A 14,015-nucleotide genomic window follows, 5' to 3' on the forward strand; every position below is an offset into this window, starting at 1 on the left:
TATCACACACTTTTTAATGCTAGACATACTGTCCAAACTAGGATGCTACACAACCACACTTCAGTGGTTCCAAAGTTACCTACATGATCAGAGGCAAGCTGTGAAATGGTATAACCAATTCTCTCCATTCCTACAAAACTCTACAGGAGTCCCCCAAAGGTCCATCTTAGGACCCCTACCTTTCAACATATTCACCAGTAATCAGTACACCTCCTCTTCCCCAGGAACATTAATTCAGTACGCAGAAGACTCAGCCTTAATTTGCAACTCCCATACTGTCCAAGAACTGAAAATCAAAACCCAACAGTCATTTACAGCAACTGAAGCATGGCATACAAAGTACCAAACCTTTCTAAATCCCAAAAAAACTAAAATTGTAGTCTTTCACCCCAGAAACACCACCCTCAGCCCAGACCAATTTAATATTCTCACAGCTGACAAAACCATCTTAGAAAATGTACACGATACTAAAAAACTCCTAGGTGTTGATAACAAACTCAGTTTCGACCTTCATGTCCAACAAAATATCAAGAAGACACATATAAAACTTGGCTTCCTCTACAGAAAGACAAATTCTTACCACTTCCACCAAGACCACCCTGGCCAAAACATTCCTGCTCCCATCACTATTCTATGGATCCTGTATACTAACCAGTTTACAAAATTCCATCAAAACCAAAGTGGAGCAATGCTAAAACAAAGTAGCAAAGTTTGCAAAAAGCTCCAACTACCATACACATCACTGCATACCACTAAAATAATTAAATTGGCTGGAACTATCAAACCACCTTACTTGAATACATCTAACCACAATCCACAAAATAGTCTATAGGCCCACGGCCTGCCCTGCCCTTGTTAACCTAGTCCAACATTATAAACCAAACAGAACACTCAAATCAGAGGATAAAAACCTTCTTGATACCTACAAACCTTCCAGAAACCAAGGAAAATCACTTTACTTGTACTGTATTGCCAGGTTATGGAATACCCTCCCACCCAATCTTAGACTAACTCCTAGCCCACCTCACTTCAAAGCCTCTCTAAAAGAACACTTAAACAAATCATGGCTATGTACTTGTCTTACTCCAGGCTAATCTACTTTTCTATTCTTAAACCTCCTCTTACTTTATTAATCTCCCCCTCCTAAACTAATCCACTATCACATCAAACTTTATGAAACCAAGTACCACTGTATCTCCAGCAATTCACACCTCTGCCAGAAGACTAATACTCTGACTGTTCCCACTCCAATCTGGTCATGACACTGAAAAATACCCCAAGGAAATACGATCTACCCAAGAAGCTTGTCTCAGTTTGTGCATAAATGTTAAGTGTAAATATTCTATTGTTACTACACAAGCAACCTTAAGTGACTGCTCATCATGCAAACATTACTGTTTCTATATATGTAATGTATTGTAGTGGTATATTGCAATGTGTAACAAAGTCAAAAATGTGGAATTTGTGTATATTTGTAACTAAGTTTTTATATAGAACTTTTCTCCCAGGGCCTCCGTTGAAAACGGGTTATGTGTGTTATGCGAGTTGGACTATCCCGGTAAACAAATGTTAACTATATAAATAAATAGATAAATAAATGTTTCAATGAGCAAAATAAATGTTTCAATGAGCAATGAAGGTTTGCCACTGCAATCCTGTAAGGACATTTTATCTCCCCCACTGGTAGTCCATAGAAAGGGCATCCACAGATTTAGTACTCTTCCCATCTATATGAATGCTGCTTCAGAAGTGATCCCTACGATGAACTTAGTACAGTTGTGTAGTAACTTACTATAGCAGTAGAGATGTCCAAAAACTATGATCACTGCTATGTAGGGACTTCCTTCTACATTTCCCTTGTTGCTGTCCGTGACAGAAAAGCAAAAAAAAAGGAAAAGAAAAAGGTAACATACCCTTTTATTCTGTATGACTTTTCTTCTTTTTGAGTCTGCAAGTTTGGAGGCATTTGATTTCTCAAGTAATTACTGACTTCTTCCTGTGACACCTCCCACAGAGGCACTTGTTGGGACTGAACTACTTCACTCACACCAAGAGGAAGTGAAGATGATGTGGACGTCTGTCCACTTTCAACCAGTCAATAACTAGACTCTGTCATCTCCAGAATAGGCCGGAAATGCATGCATGCTAGGGACCTGATAAACTCAGGAAGTTGGGATGGATAAGGGAATTTTTTTGCAGCAGTTGTCCCAGTACTAAATATCTGCTGTTACGGAGAATTGCTACACAGCTGTGCTCCCTTTGCAGGATGTGGACTGGAAGAATGGTTAGACTGGATAACTGACATGAACAGAGAACTGGGGGAAAACAATGGCAGCCACTGGCATTGAATTTATGGAAGTTAGTGCAGTTCAGGTAAAGTAGCACTAAAACGTGAATACGAGCAGGCATCAAGATACCTAATAAAGTAGAAACATGGCAGTACCCTGAGGCCAGGTGTCATTGTGTCATGCTGGGGTTGACACAGTTTGGTGGAAGTGCATGCACTTCTTTATGAGGGGTAAAATGTATTGCCTGGCTGTGTGGAACTGAAATGTAATTCCTTTACTATAAAAGTATTAGTTGTTCTGTATGTCAGATTTAATTCTTAGTTAAGTCTAAGGTATTCATTCACTAATATATTGTATATTTTTATTTTAAGGTTACCTTTTAAATTTTGCCACAACCGCTACAAAAAAGATAACCGAGTCTGTCTCAGAGACTGCACACACTTTTAAGAAGTCTGTGGAGGAGGGCAGTATTGATGGCATCCTTGATAAGGTACAGTTCATTGTTTTCTCCTGTATTTCTCATGACTCATTGCTTGACCAGCCGTATGTCACATATGCCATTCTCATGATTTCATTGTTGACCTTTGTGTATAGTGTCAGTCCTTCGAGCATTCTCTGTACCAAAGCTATTTAACCGTGATGAGTACCCAGTTCAATGTTTGCATTTGCAGTGATGGCCACTGGGGTAGGCTTTATGAATGTTGATAAGCAGTGAACCCCAGCTCAAATTTTCTGAAACCACTTTGTTGAATGCAGTCCATCTCCAGAGGTTTTTCTTAACTTTGTATGATAAAGTCTGATGTTGTGCAGGACAGTTGTGGGAGGTGAAGAGTACACTGTATATGTGTATTAGATAATAAATTAACTTGAACAATATTGTATTTATTTATCCTTTGTTGACTGGGTTAGTCCCACTAAGCTTGTAACCTATCTTCAGGGGAGACCTGATGTGATAGTTGCACTACTAAGAAAATTTGGCCAGAGCATCAGGAAACTTCCCTTACTCTTTTTATTGGGTGCCATGGAATCTTTAACGTCCACCTGAGTTACCACCAATTTGGTTATATGGGGCCAGGGTTTAATGTCTCATTCAAAGGACAACACACTCAGGAGTGCATCTCCCCTCTTACGCTGCATTGCACTGTCAGCAGTCTATCTACCTGGTGTAGTAATAGAACCCACAGCCTTCTGCGCCAAAGGTAAGTCTGCAGCCTGTTACGCCACTGACTGCTAAATCTGAATTAACTGATTTTATTTCAGATGTCTAATGGTTAGATGTTGTTCTCTGATTAGACACCAGTTTGCACAAGCTTGTGTTAGTCAAAACTTTACAAAGTTATTAGTTCCTTGAAGTAACCGCTTGGGTTGAATTTTTTTTTTTTTTTTATTATAAAACTCATTCGTTGTGAGTTTAATTCTTTAATACCAGACGTAAAGGGAGCTTATAGTTTTGTTAAGCAGGCACTCCATGTCTGCAGACTCTCAGCATCTGGGTAGCATGTACTTCAAGAAAAAGAAAATGGAGATGCAAGTCCCAAAGGAGAAGTCTGAGAGTTCACTTGGTGTTCCGAGATTTGAGGGCATCAGCTCCATGGAAGTACATTAGTCATCCCCAGCCCTGACCTTTGACACCACTGAGAAAGTTGATGATGATGATGATGAACTTCCAGAGGCCATGATGTCTACTACAAGCAAGTTTCTCCAGATGTCTAAGTTACTTGTGCTTGCAGCAGATGTCAGTTGGGGCTATCCAACATTGTCATTTAGTAATAAAAGGAGAGGGCAGTGTCTCCATAATTATAGTTGAGGACTACTGCAACAGTAGTAAGTTTGAATGCAGAGATACCTCTCCAGTTCCTAAATTCCCAGCCACCCAGTCCCACTGGAGTTCAGACGTCTGCCAAGCCCAAAATTCTACATCTTGGCAGGTCAGTTGTTCTTAGCTGCAGGCAACTTCCATTTCAAGATTGAGCAGAACTGTCTCTGGGTTTTTATGCAGTTTCTGCTTAGCCTTTAGCATGATCAGCCCATTGTGTCATGAGTCCATCCTCCCAAAAGGAAGGAGGAGGCCTCTTCTGTGAAAAGTATTAGGCTGAGATGATTTTGATAATGAGGAGGAACTGGACTTGCAGGTTACATATGTCTTCCACTTTGGCTTATGACACATTGTGGACACTCTGGCCTCTGACTCACCACCACTAAACCTATTTTTTGGAATACTCTTTCACTTATAAGAAAGCATTTCCAGTGGTTGTCTCTTTAGACGTCTGTTTTTTTTTTTTTTTTTCAGAAAAGACATCTGGATCATCTAGGAATGGGGCTTCCCAGCACTGCAGCTGTACTTTGTCTAGGAAGCCCTCATGGATGTCTTTGAAGCTATTTCCTTGGAACCAGAAATGTGTACCCAGATACTGTGTCCCTGAAGTCTCCTAGGAGAACTGGACTGATTCCTGGGTACCGTACTCTTCCCATTGTTAGAGACGTCAGACTGCTAGTTGGCAAAACATATCTATATTTCATCTTTTAGGGCCTTGACTTTTATGAAGATCCACATTCTCAAATACCAGAAACATTTCCTACAGCAGCTTGCAACATAGTTGTGGAGGAATGTGGGACGAGAGTTGTCTTGCTTTTCATCCAAGTACATATTGGCTTGTAGTGGGCAGGTATGCCTTGAATTGTACCACCTTGTTAAGAAACACAGTAAGTAGGTAAATCCAGAGCTGCTACCATGAAATAAATCAAGAGATGTTCTTCGATGCCCCGCCTGATAAGAGCCTAGGGTGGAACTTGCAGAGGCTTCCTGAACCCCTCTCTTTCCTGCTCTGCCTGTTAAGCCTAATGGAGGTATTATAGGTGAAAAATCCTGTTCCCACTGATAAAGAGGCAAGGGCTTTGGATTATTCCACGCTGAGGACTTAGTTCCTGTCCGAGGATGTAAAAAAAAAAATACTGCTTCTGAATGCCTTATTAGATAAAGTGCTGCTCTTTGTACCTTCTTGTAAGGTTTTTAAAAAGCTGGAAAATAGAGAAGACTTATGGAGTTTCTGAAGCAAACATTCCACAACAGAAACTATTCTTCAGTCAGTCTAATTGCAATAGGTAGGGCAAACATTAATTTAAGAATAAGAATTTCACTCAGAAGAGAAAAATGGCCACAAGAGACTGGAGAGAGCCCTAGCCAACGTCATAGATTTTTCTAGCAGCCCTGCTGAATTCCGTTACAGGCAGCTCTTACTTTCCACAGGAAAAAATGCAGTCTCTTGCTGCCTTCTTCAAAGACATAGCAGAAGAGTCTGTAGTGACAGAAAGACAGTATCCTGAACCACATGGCATCCACCATTGTAATGGTACTCACTGGCAAGGCTACATATGAGAGTACCTGAGGAACTCCTGGTATCATTATTCACAGTCACTTAAGTGCACCATCACAGTCCTACCATATTCAGAAAAAATTAAATTGGTAGATTTAGCAACTGCAGAAAAAACAAGCACATGCCTTTTAGAAAACAGACCCACAACTAGACTCTGTTTATGGATGCCTCAGACTTGGCATGGGGGGTGGGGCATACTCTGAATCTCAAAGTACAAGGTTTGCAGAGTCCCAGTGAAATAAAATGGCTTATAAACATCTAAGAAATGTCATCATAACCCTCAAAACATTCATGATGATCTCGTTTCTAGAAACATTAAATGGCATCACAGTTAAGACAATAATGACATAGTATATAAACAAACTGGGGGCTGGTATTATTCTTGCAGACCTGGGAGAAAGCATTACAGTCCAGAGTGCTCCTGAGGGCTGCATACATACCCACTTAAGAGAACTGCAGGGCATGCTACTTCTGCAGAACCTCTGCAGATCTGCACAAGTGGTTTGTGGTACAAGGAAACTTTTTTCGATCAAGCATACAGATGTGCTATACTAGAGTGAACCTGTTTGCTTCTCCAAGCAAAAGATAGCTGAAAAATTCTGGTCCACTGCAGCACACAACCAAGTTTTGTGGATTTCTTCTCCCTAAATTGGGCAGGTTTATTTCTGTATTTTTTCCTTCCAATACCTTTGCTTACCATAGTTATCCAAAGTTGAAGGACTAGAGGCCAGCAATAATTCTGATTGCCTGTTTCCAGCCCAAACAGCACTGGTACTTCCAACTTCTACAGATAGCAGTAGAGAAATTTCTTCCAGTGCCACAGCATGTGAATGTTTTGATTCAGTGCACAGGGTCTCTTGTGCATAAAACCTATCGTCACTGAGCCTGGTAGCTTGGACAATATGACTTTGCTACCATTTGGGCACTTTTACTCTACGGACATGGTAATAATCATGAGGGACGTGACAAGACCAATTGCTAAAAAGACATATTTAGCAAAATAGAGACCTTCCCTGTGTTTCTAAAGAAGGGAACATCCTCCAAACCAGGTGTATGTACTTATGGTTCTTCAGTATTTATCTTAACTGTATGGCTCAGGCTTACCTTACCCGTCACTTAAAGTCCATCTTTTAGCCATATCTTCCTTCTTGACCCCCACTTACATCCAGACCTCTGGTCAGGCAGTTTTTCAAAGACACCCTGGAGAACTCTGTCAGCCATCTGGGATTTGAACTTTTGTATTTAAAAAGTTAGCATTACTTGCTTTTGAACTGTCTTCTTCTACCTCTTTAAAATTCCTAACCTGAAAAACTGCATTCCTCATTGCATTTTCCTTGGCTTGAAGAGTCTTGGAGCTCCAGGCCTTGATGTGCAAAGATCCATACCTGTTACTCTGTAAAGACAGGGTAAGCCCACATGCCAACTCTTTTCATGCCAACGATCAGTACTGAAGTGACCCTTATCCAAGCTTTCCTAACCCTTGGACCAAGGGAGAAAGGACTCTGTTCTCCCCAGATGTACATAGACCACTACGATACTACCTGGACAGGACAAAGTCACATGAAAAATGCCTTTTGTTATTATTTGTGGAGAAAAAAAACAAGCTTCAGGTAACAAAATAAACCATTTCTAAATGGATAACAGCACATAGTATTAACCTTTGCTACAAAACTTGTGACAGAACTGCACGGAAGAAGGATAGATCCCATTCCACATGGGGACTGCAGCATTCCATTGGTTTCCTCAAAGGGGGTACTGCTCGGGACGTCTTAGAAGCAGCTGCATGCTTTGTGTCCACACCTTTTCAGATCACTGCGGGTTGGATGTTGTTTCCAGGGCTAGTGTTGAGGTCACCTTTGCTGTATTGAAAGGCATGTTACAGTGTTAGTCTTAACTCAGCTGTAAACTAACCACTCTGCCTATTGGACCAATTCTGGGAATCTTCCTTTATGTTTTTACTGCAGCAGTGATCTACATACACACATTACAGTACGGTTGTATAGGCAACTTACCATAATAGTAGATGTTTGCATGTGGTCACAGATGCAGTCATTTCCTTCCTGACATCCCCTCTCCCACTTGGAGGGTTTAGGGTTGTGGTGAGTACCCCTTTTCCCTTTCTTATTCCCTTACCAGCCATATCTGGTCACCTTCCTTCCCCTTGTTCATGGCCCTTGGGAGAGCATGTATTCTCCATGTCTCTAGAGCTTGCTCTTGGGACTGCCTTAGTGCTACAAATTATTGTTTAGGCACATCATTGACCCATTGTGAGGCAAGAAAGAACTAGAGATCATATGGGTGTATGCTTCCTGTATACCAGGTATGTAAACATGTCTAACGTGAAGCAACATCAGCCCAGCCTAGGGAGAAGGATGCTTCACTCTGGAATTAGAGCCAGACATCAGACTCAACCTGTGCCAGAGATTGTTTGTGTTAAAGACTGCAGCAGATGTTCTTCGTGTTTCACTGTTGCAGTCATTATATTTGGGTAATCCTGCTGGCAGGTTGCCCTCAGTCGGCCTGATTTCCAAAGTCTTGGGTCCTGTGTCGGCCGCTGTCGCCCCTTCCCTGATGTCAGGTCATCAGGGGGTATAAAAGAAACAGCTGATGCCATTTTCTTCAGTCTTTCGTGCGCGCAGTGCCTGAAGCAGAAGCAGTTCGCAGGTGCTGGTCGGCCGACTCTTGAGATTTTCATGTTAGAGTTTCAGATCCGAAGTTTTCAATAAAGCTAAGTACCCTGTTGGGGAAACTTTTTTTTCTTGTTCCAGACCGATGTCAGAAAAAGTAAATAATAGTATTTCTTGTGGAAAGCAAATACCTCATAAGAACTTTCATTCCTACTGTATTCCTTGCCTAGGCCCTGATCACAACCTTTCTGGTTGTCGGTTTTGTGCTAGATTTAACCAATGCACTATTAAGCGTCGGTATGATTTTGCTTTAAACTATTTTGGACGCCGGTTTAATTATCCAGAAATGTCGTCGGATAGCCATCCGACTACTGGAGTTCACAAAAAACACAAAGAAAAGGTGAGAGATAGACAACTGAGGCCCAAAACTGACGACGAAGCTTCTCCTAAGCCAGTCGCCGGTTCTCAGTGAGGCACTTTCGCAGCCCCTGACGCCCGCTACTTCAGAGTCGCAGGCCGCTACCGACTCCCACGTGGAGTCGGCCATGCCGCTGGAAACTCAAGGTATTGGAGCCTCTGATACTATTCCTTCAGATGGGTCCAGAGCCGCTGAGCAGGCACCGGCTTCTGAGGGTGTATTCAGACCTAAACATCTTTACATTAAACCAACCTCAGCTTCAAAGGCAAAGACTAAAGCACCTTCTAAAGCAAAGAAACAAACTCAAGAGCCATGTGGACAGGCCTCTAGGACCAAAAAACAGGTGCTCAAAATGGCCGAAGACTTAATTACCTTGATCAGGGGTTCCCATCCCCCTCCTGATAAGAGGCCTAGGCAAGAGACTGACTATGAATCTTCAGATCAGGTTTCTATTTCTTCTGATTCCTCTTCTGATCAGGAATATTCTCTTCCCCCCTATGAGGATTCTGATGCTGAAGAATCAATACCTTCAGCTTCCCCTCCAGAGGGCTATTTGTTTGGGGAAACCTTGCATACCATGAGGGAGCATTTCCACTGGGAGAGCCAAGATTTTTCAGAATCTAAAAAGAGGCTCGGGGATTTCCTTTTACTATCTCAACACAGGTCACTAGCCATTCCACCTCTGTTAGATATTGTAGATGATGTGTTTTTGGAGTCTAGTCTTACCCCTGACTCCTTACCTCCAGCTCCTGTTAAGCCTGACAGATATTACAGGGTTCCTGACTCATAAATTCCTTTTTAAAAACCCTGCTGGAAACCAGGAAACTATTTCACAGGGTCCCAAAGGAGTTAAGGCTTCCACTGCAAAAAAACGTATCCTCTCTGACAGAGATTCTAGGGCACTGGATAGATGGGTAAAAAAGGTTTACATATGTGCTATGTTGGCTATAAGGGCCTTAAACTGTCAGTTTCATATGCTCAATTATCAGCAACATGTCATGGCATTGCTTAAATGGAAAATGTTATTAAACTCTGGATGTGCAGAAAACAAGGAAATGCAGGATTTATTGCATGCAGCTGAACAAGTTGGAAAGCATACTTTGCAATGTGGTTTTGATTCTTTGGAGGCCTCCTGCAGGTCCGCAGTTATGGGTTCTGTAATTAGGAGGCATGCTTGGTTAAAGGAACAAAATCTGCCTAATCATGTCAAAGTTAAATTATTAGATGCACCTTTACAGCATGATACTTTGTTTGGTGTTAAGGCAGAGGAGGTGTTAAAGAAAATGGAGGACAAAGCTAAATCTATGCAAACTGTCAAAGATTTTTTACAAGTACAACCACCTAGGTTTAGTAGACACTGGCCTACAAAGAAATGGTCCTTTCTTGTGTCAGACAGACCTCAAAGGGCCAAATCCAGATGCCCAAGAGGCAGAACCCAGGCGCAAATTTCCTACAGGTCAAAGCAATGGGGTGCTTCTACCTCCAAAGTTGGAGAAGACAAATCACAACCATACAGGAAACAGTCCCAATGACTTCCCCCTGCCTGCACCAAGCGCTTATCTCCTGGCAGCACCCTTAGGGGGAAAATTAGCACTTTTTTCTCAAAATTGGCACATTATAACCCATGACAAGTGGGTTCTAAATATCGTGTCACAAGGGTACAAGTTCCATTTCCATACCCTGCCAAAGGCAAACGTCTGGCCAAATCTGCCAAAAAAATCAATGGGTAGAGGCACAAAAACAAGTCTCATCCCTCATGGACATGGGGGCCATTCAACAAGTACCAGAGCAAGAGCAGGGACCAGGATTTTACTCGACTGTTCTTGGTCCCCAGAAAGGACAAGGCCTGGAGACCAATACTGGACCTATCTATTCTGAACACTTTCCTGGATATACCAAAATTCAAGGTGATTACTTTGCAGCAGCTTCTGCCCATGCTGGGCAAGAACGCTTGGCTGGTGACTCTAGACCTAAAAGAGGCATACCTGCATGTCCCAATCAGACAATTATGCAGAAAGAACAAAGTCCAGCACAACAGGACCCGGAAAGCAACAATTAAATATAATACTGTAAATCCTTTGTGTGGCCAATACCAACACAAACGCAGCTTGTTAAAAAGCTTTTATTAGATCTCACAATTCAAAACCAAGCGCTTTCTCCCAGTCACTACCGGGCTTTCTCAAGGTAAAACAGTTTAGTAACTCATACCATTTCATTTATACTTTAAACAAGATCACATGTTTCAATTAATTAATACTTGTTAATATTTTAAAGTGAAATACAAAAAATATAAAAGTGTGAAGTTGTAAAAGTGTAAAAATGTAAAGTTCATGTAAAATTTTTATAAAACAATCTTGTGTCAAAAGGGTAAAGCAGCACTATTATGTTAGTTGACCATATTCCCAGAACAAATAAACATTCCCCCTTTTTAAAACTCCAAACTTCTTCCTGTTTTTGTTTTTGTGCTTTAACTTTTAAAAGCATGTCAATAAAGTCCTAATACAAACCCAAACAGACCTCTATTGGACAGATTATTTCCAACTTTAAAGTCTAGCTTGTCTCATTTTTAAAACACTATTAATGTTAATGCTCTCATTCATACCGGGAAACCTATTAGCATCCAATTTAAGTTGCCAAAGTAGTTCACGGTATTCCAATTTGGTTTCCCAGTTGCCACCTCTAACTTCAGGGGCAACTTGCTCAAGAACAATAAACCTTAAACGCATATTTTCACATGCCAACACGTATTTATAAAAAGCATTGCTTTCCTTATGGTTGCTGATGTCATTCAGGTGTTCATACACCCTTCTTCTTAAAACCCGCTCTGTTTTTCCAACATAAAACCCTTTGCATTCTTCACAAAACCCTAGATAAACCACACCTTTAACCCCACAGTTGTAGTATTTTTGGGGTCTATAATTAAATTTCCTAGAAGGCAAATATAAAGTCCCCCCATTTAACATGGCATGACATTGTCTACAGTTCCCACAAGGAAAAGTTCCCAGTTTCTTCTTGTTATTATCATGTTTAATGTCTTGCGTAGCCTCAAGTAATTCTTTAAGGTTTTTGTTCCTTTTTCTAATAAAATGAGGGCAAGGTGTGGTATAGGGTTTTGTGTCATCATGTGAAGTGAGCACAGGCCAGTACCTTTGAATAACCTCTTCAAATTCATTGGAATTAGCTGCATAGGTGTAAATAAAACTGTTTCTAAGGTTAAAACTGTCTTTTGTTGTTTTTGAATGAACCATGCTCGAAGCAGTTCCTAACAAGGGTGGGTATAGTCTGTCCCTCCCCTTACTAACTTTTTGGTTCATTTTATTTATAAGGTCTTTTGGATAACCCTTTTCAAGAAAAAAGCTTTTTAAAATCTCAATCTCTTCACAAAAGGCCTCCAAAGTACTAGACATCCTTGATCCCCTTATTAACTGCCGTTTTACTGTACCTTTCTTTTGGCTATAAGGATGGTTACTTTGAAAATGCAGAAATAAGTTTGAGTAGGTAATCTTCCTGAATATTTTTGATTGAAAACAATGATTGATGTTGTCCTTATATAAGGTGACGTCCAAGTAATGTAGCTCATTCCTATCCATGTCATGGGTAAATCTCAAGAAGGTTGAGTAAACATTTTACATGAACTTTACATTTTTACACTTTTACAACTTCACACTTTTATATTTTTTGTATTTCACTTTAAAATATTAACAAGTATTAATTAATTGAAACATGTGATCTTGTTTAAAGTATAAATGAAATGGTATGAGTTACTAAACTGTTTTACCTTGAGAAAGCCCGGTAGTGACTGGGAGAAAGCGCTTGGTTTTGAATTGTGAGATCTAATAAAAGCTTTTTAACAAGCTGCGTTTGTGTTGGTATTGGCCACGCAAAGGATTTACAGTATTATATTTAATTGTTGCTTTCTGGGTCCTGTTGTGCTGGACTTTGTTCTTTTGGCTTGGGCTACATTTTTTTCTGACTTAACAATTATGCAGAAGATACCTCAGATTCAAGGCTGGCTCAATGCATTACCAATTCTCTGCACTGACCTTTGGCTTATCTACTGCGCCCAGGGTCTTCACAAAGTGCCTTGTACCAGTAATTGCATTCTGCAGACAGAGGAATATAAATATATCCGTATTTGGACGACTGTCTAATTCAAGCAGAGAACAAGGACATTCTTCTACAGCATCTGGCGTTTGTGAAAAGTTTTGTAACACATTTAGGGTACACAGTCAACGAAAAGAATTCAAAAATAGTACCCTCTCAAAAGATAATATTCCTGGGTGCAAGCTTAAATACAACTGCCCAGATGGCTGATCTCATGCCAGACAAACAAAGGCAACTGACTACGTATTTCAAAATGTTGGCAACAAAGGCCCAGTTATCTGCAAGAAAAATTCTGCAGGCTTTGGGCTTCATGGCATCCTGTATCCTACTAATTCCATATGCAAGACTGCATATGAGGAAACTTCATTGGTACCTAAAAAGTGTTATGACTCAACATTGCCACAGCCTGGAAACAATGATTACTATCATTCCCTGCCTACAACAGGAGTTTTGATGGGCAAAGGCTTGTCACCAAAACAAGGGACAGCCATTCACATTACCCCCAGCCAGGCAGACACGAACAACGGATGCATCAGATTATGCCTGGGGGGCCCACATGGCAGGAAGATGCATTCAGGGCACATGGTCCTCAACCCAAATGCATCTACATATCAATCAAAAAGAGATGTTAGCTGTTCAGAATGCCCTGACAGCCTTCAAGGACCTACTTCATCCCGGACAACTACTGATAAAGACGGACAACACCACGGTCATGTGGTATATAAACAAGCAGGGGGGCACACATTCTTACCCCCTTTGCAGACTAGCCATGACTTTGTGGGACACAGCATTAACTTACCAGGTACATCTGCAGGCACAATTTCTGCCAGGAAGGAAAAATACTCTGGCAGACGAACTAAGCAGAAACCTCATGGATCCCCACGAGTGGCAGCTGGATCCACAAGTCTTCAGCATGATAACAAGGAAATGGGGATGCCCGGACATAGATCTATTTGCCTCCCCTCACAACTACCAGCTAAAAAGATTCTGCACAAGGACTTATCACAGACAAGCATGGAAAGTGGACACCCTATCTTCCATCAGTATATGCCTTTCCCCCACTGCCTCTCATCCCCAAAGTACTCCTAAAGGTCAGACAGGAGAAGCCAAAAATGATACTGATTGCCCCAGACTGGCCCCGTCAGTACTGGTTTCCAATCCTAAAGAACTTGTCTCAATGCCCAGCTTGGACCTTGCCTCAAAT

At 41.2% G+C, this 14,015-nt stretch overlaps 1 protein-coding gene across 1 annotated transcript in view; it reads left to right on the forward strand.

Moving 5' to 3' along the window:
- Window positions 1-14,015, forward strand: part of SYAP1 (synapse associated protein 1) — a 410,740-nt gene that overhangs the window by 256,135 nt on the left and 140,590 nt on the right. Inside the window, exon 2 of the mRNA XM_044072785.1 lies at window positions 2,660-2,778. Coding sequence (XP_043928720.1) covers window positions 2,660-2,778 — 119 coding nt within the window. The remainder of the gene's footprint in view (window positions 1-2,659; window positions 2,779-14,015) is intronic.

The sequence above is a fragment of the Protopterus annectens genome, chromosome 5.part1, assembly GCF_019279795.1.
Source record: "Protopterus annectens isolate FY-2018-M chromosome 5.part1, PAN1.0, whole genome shotgun sequence".
Classification (NCBI taxonomy): domain Eukaryota; kingdom Metazoa; phylum Chordata; order Ceratodontiformes; family Protopteridae; genus Protopterus; species Protopterus annectens.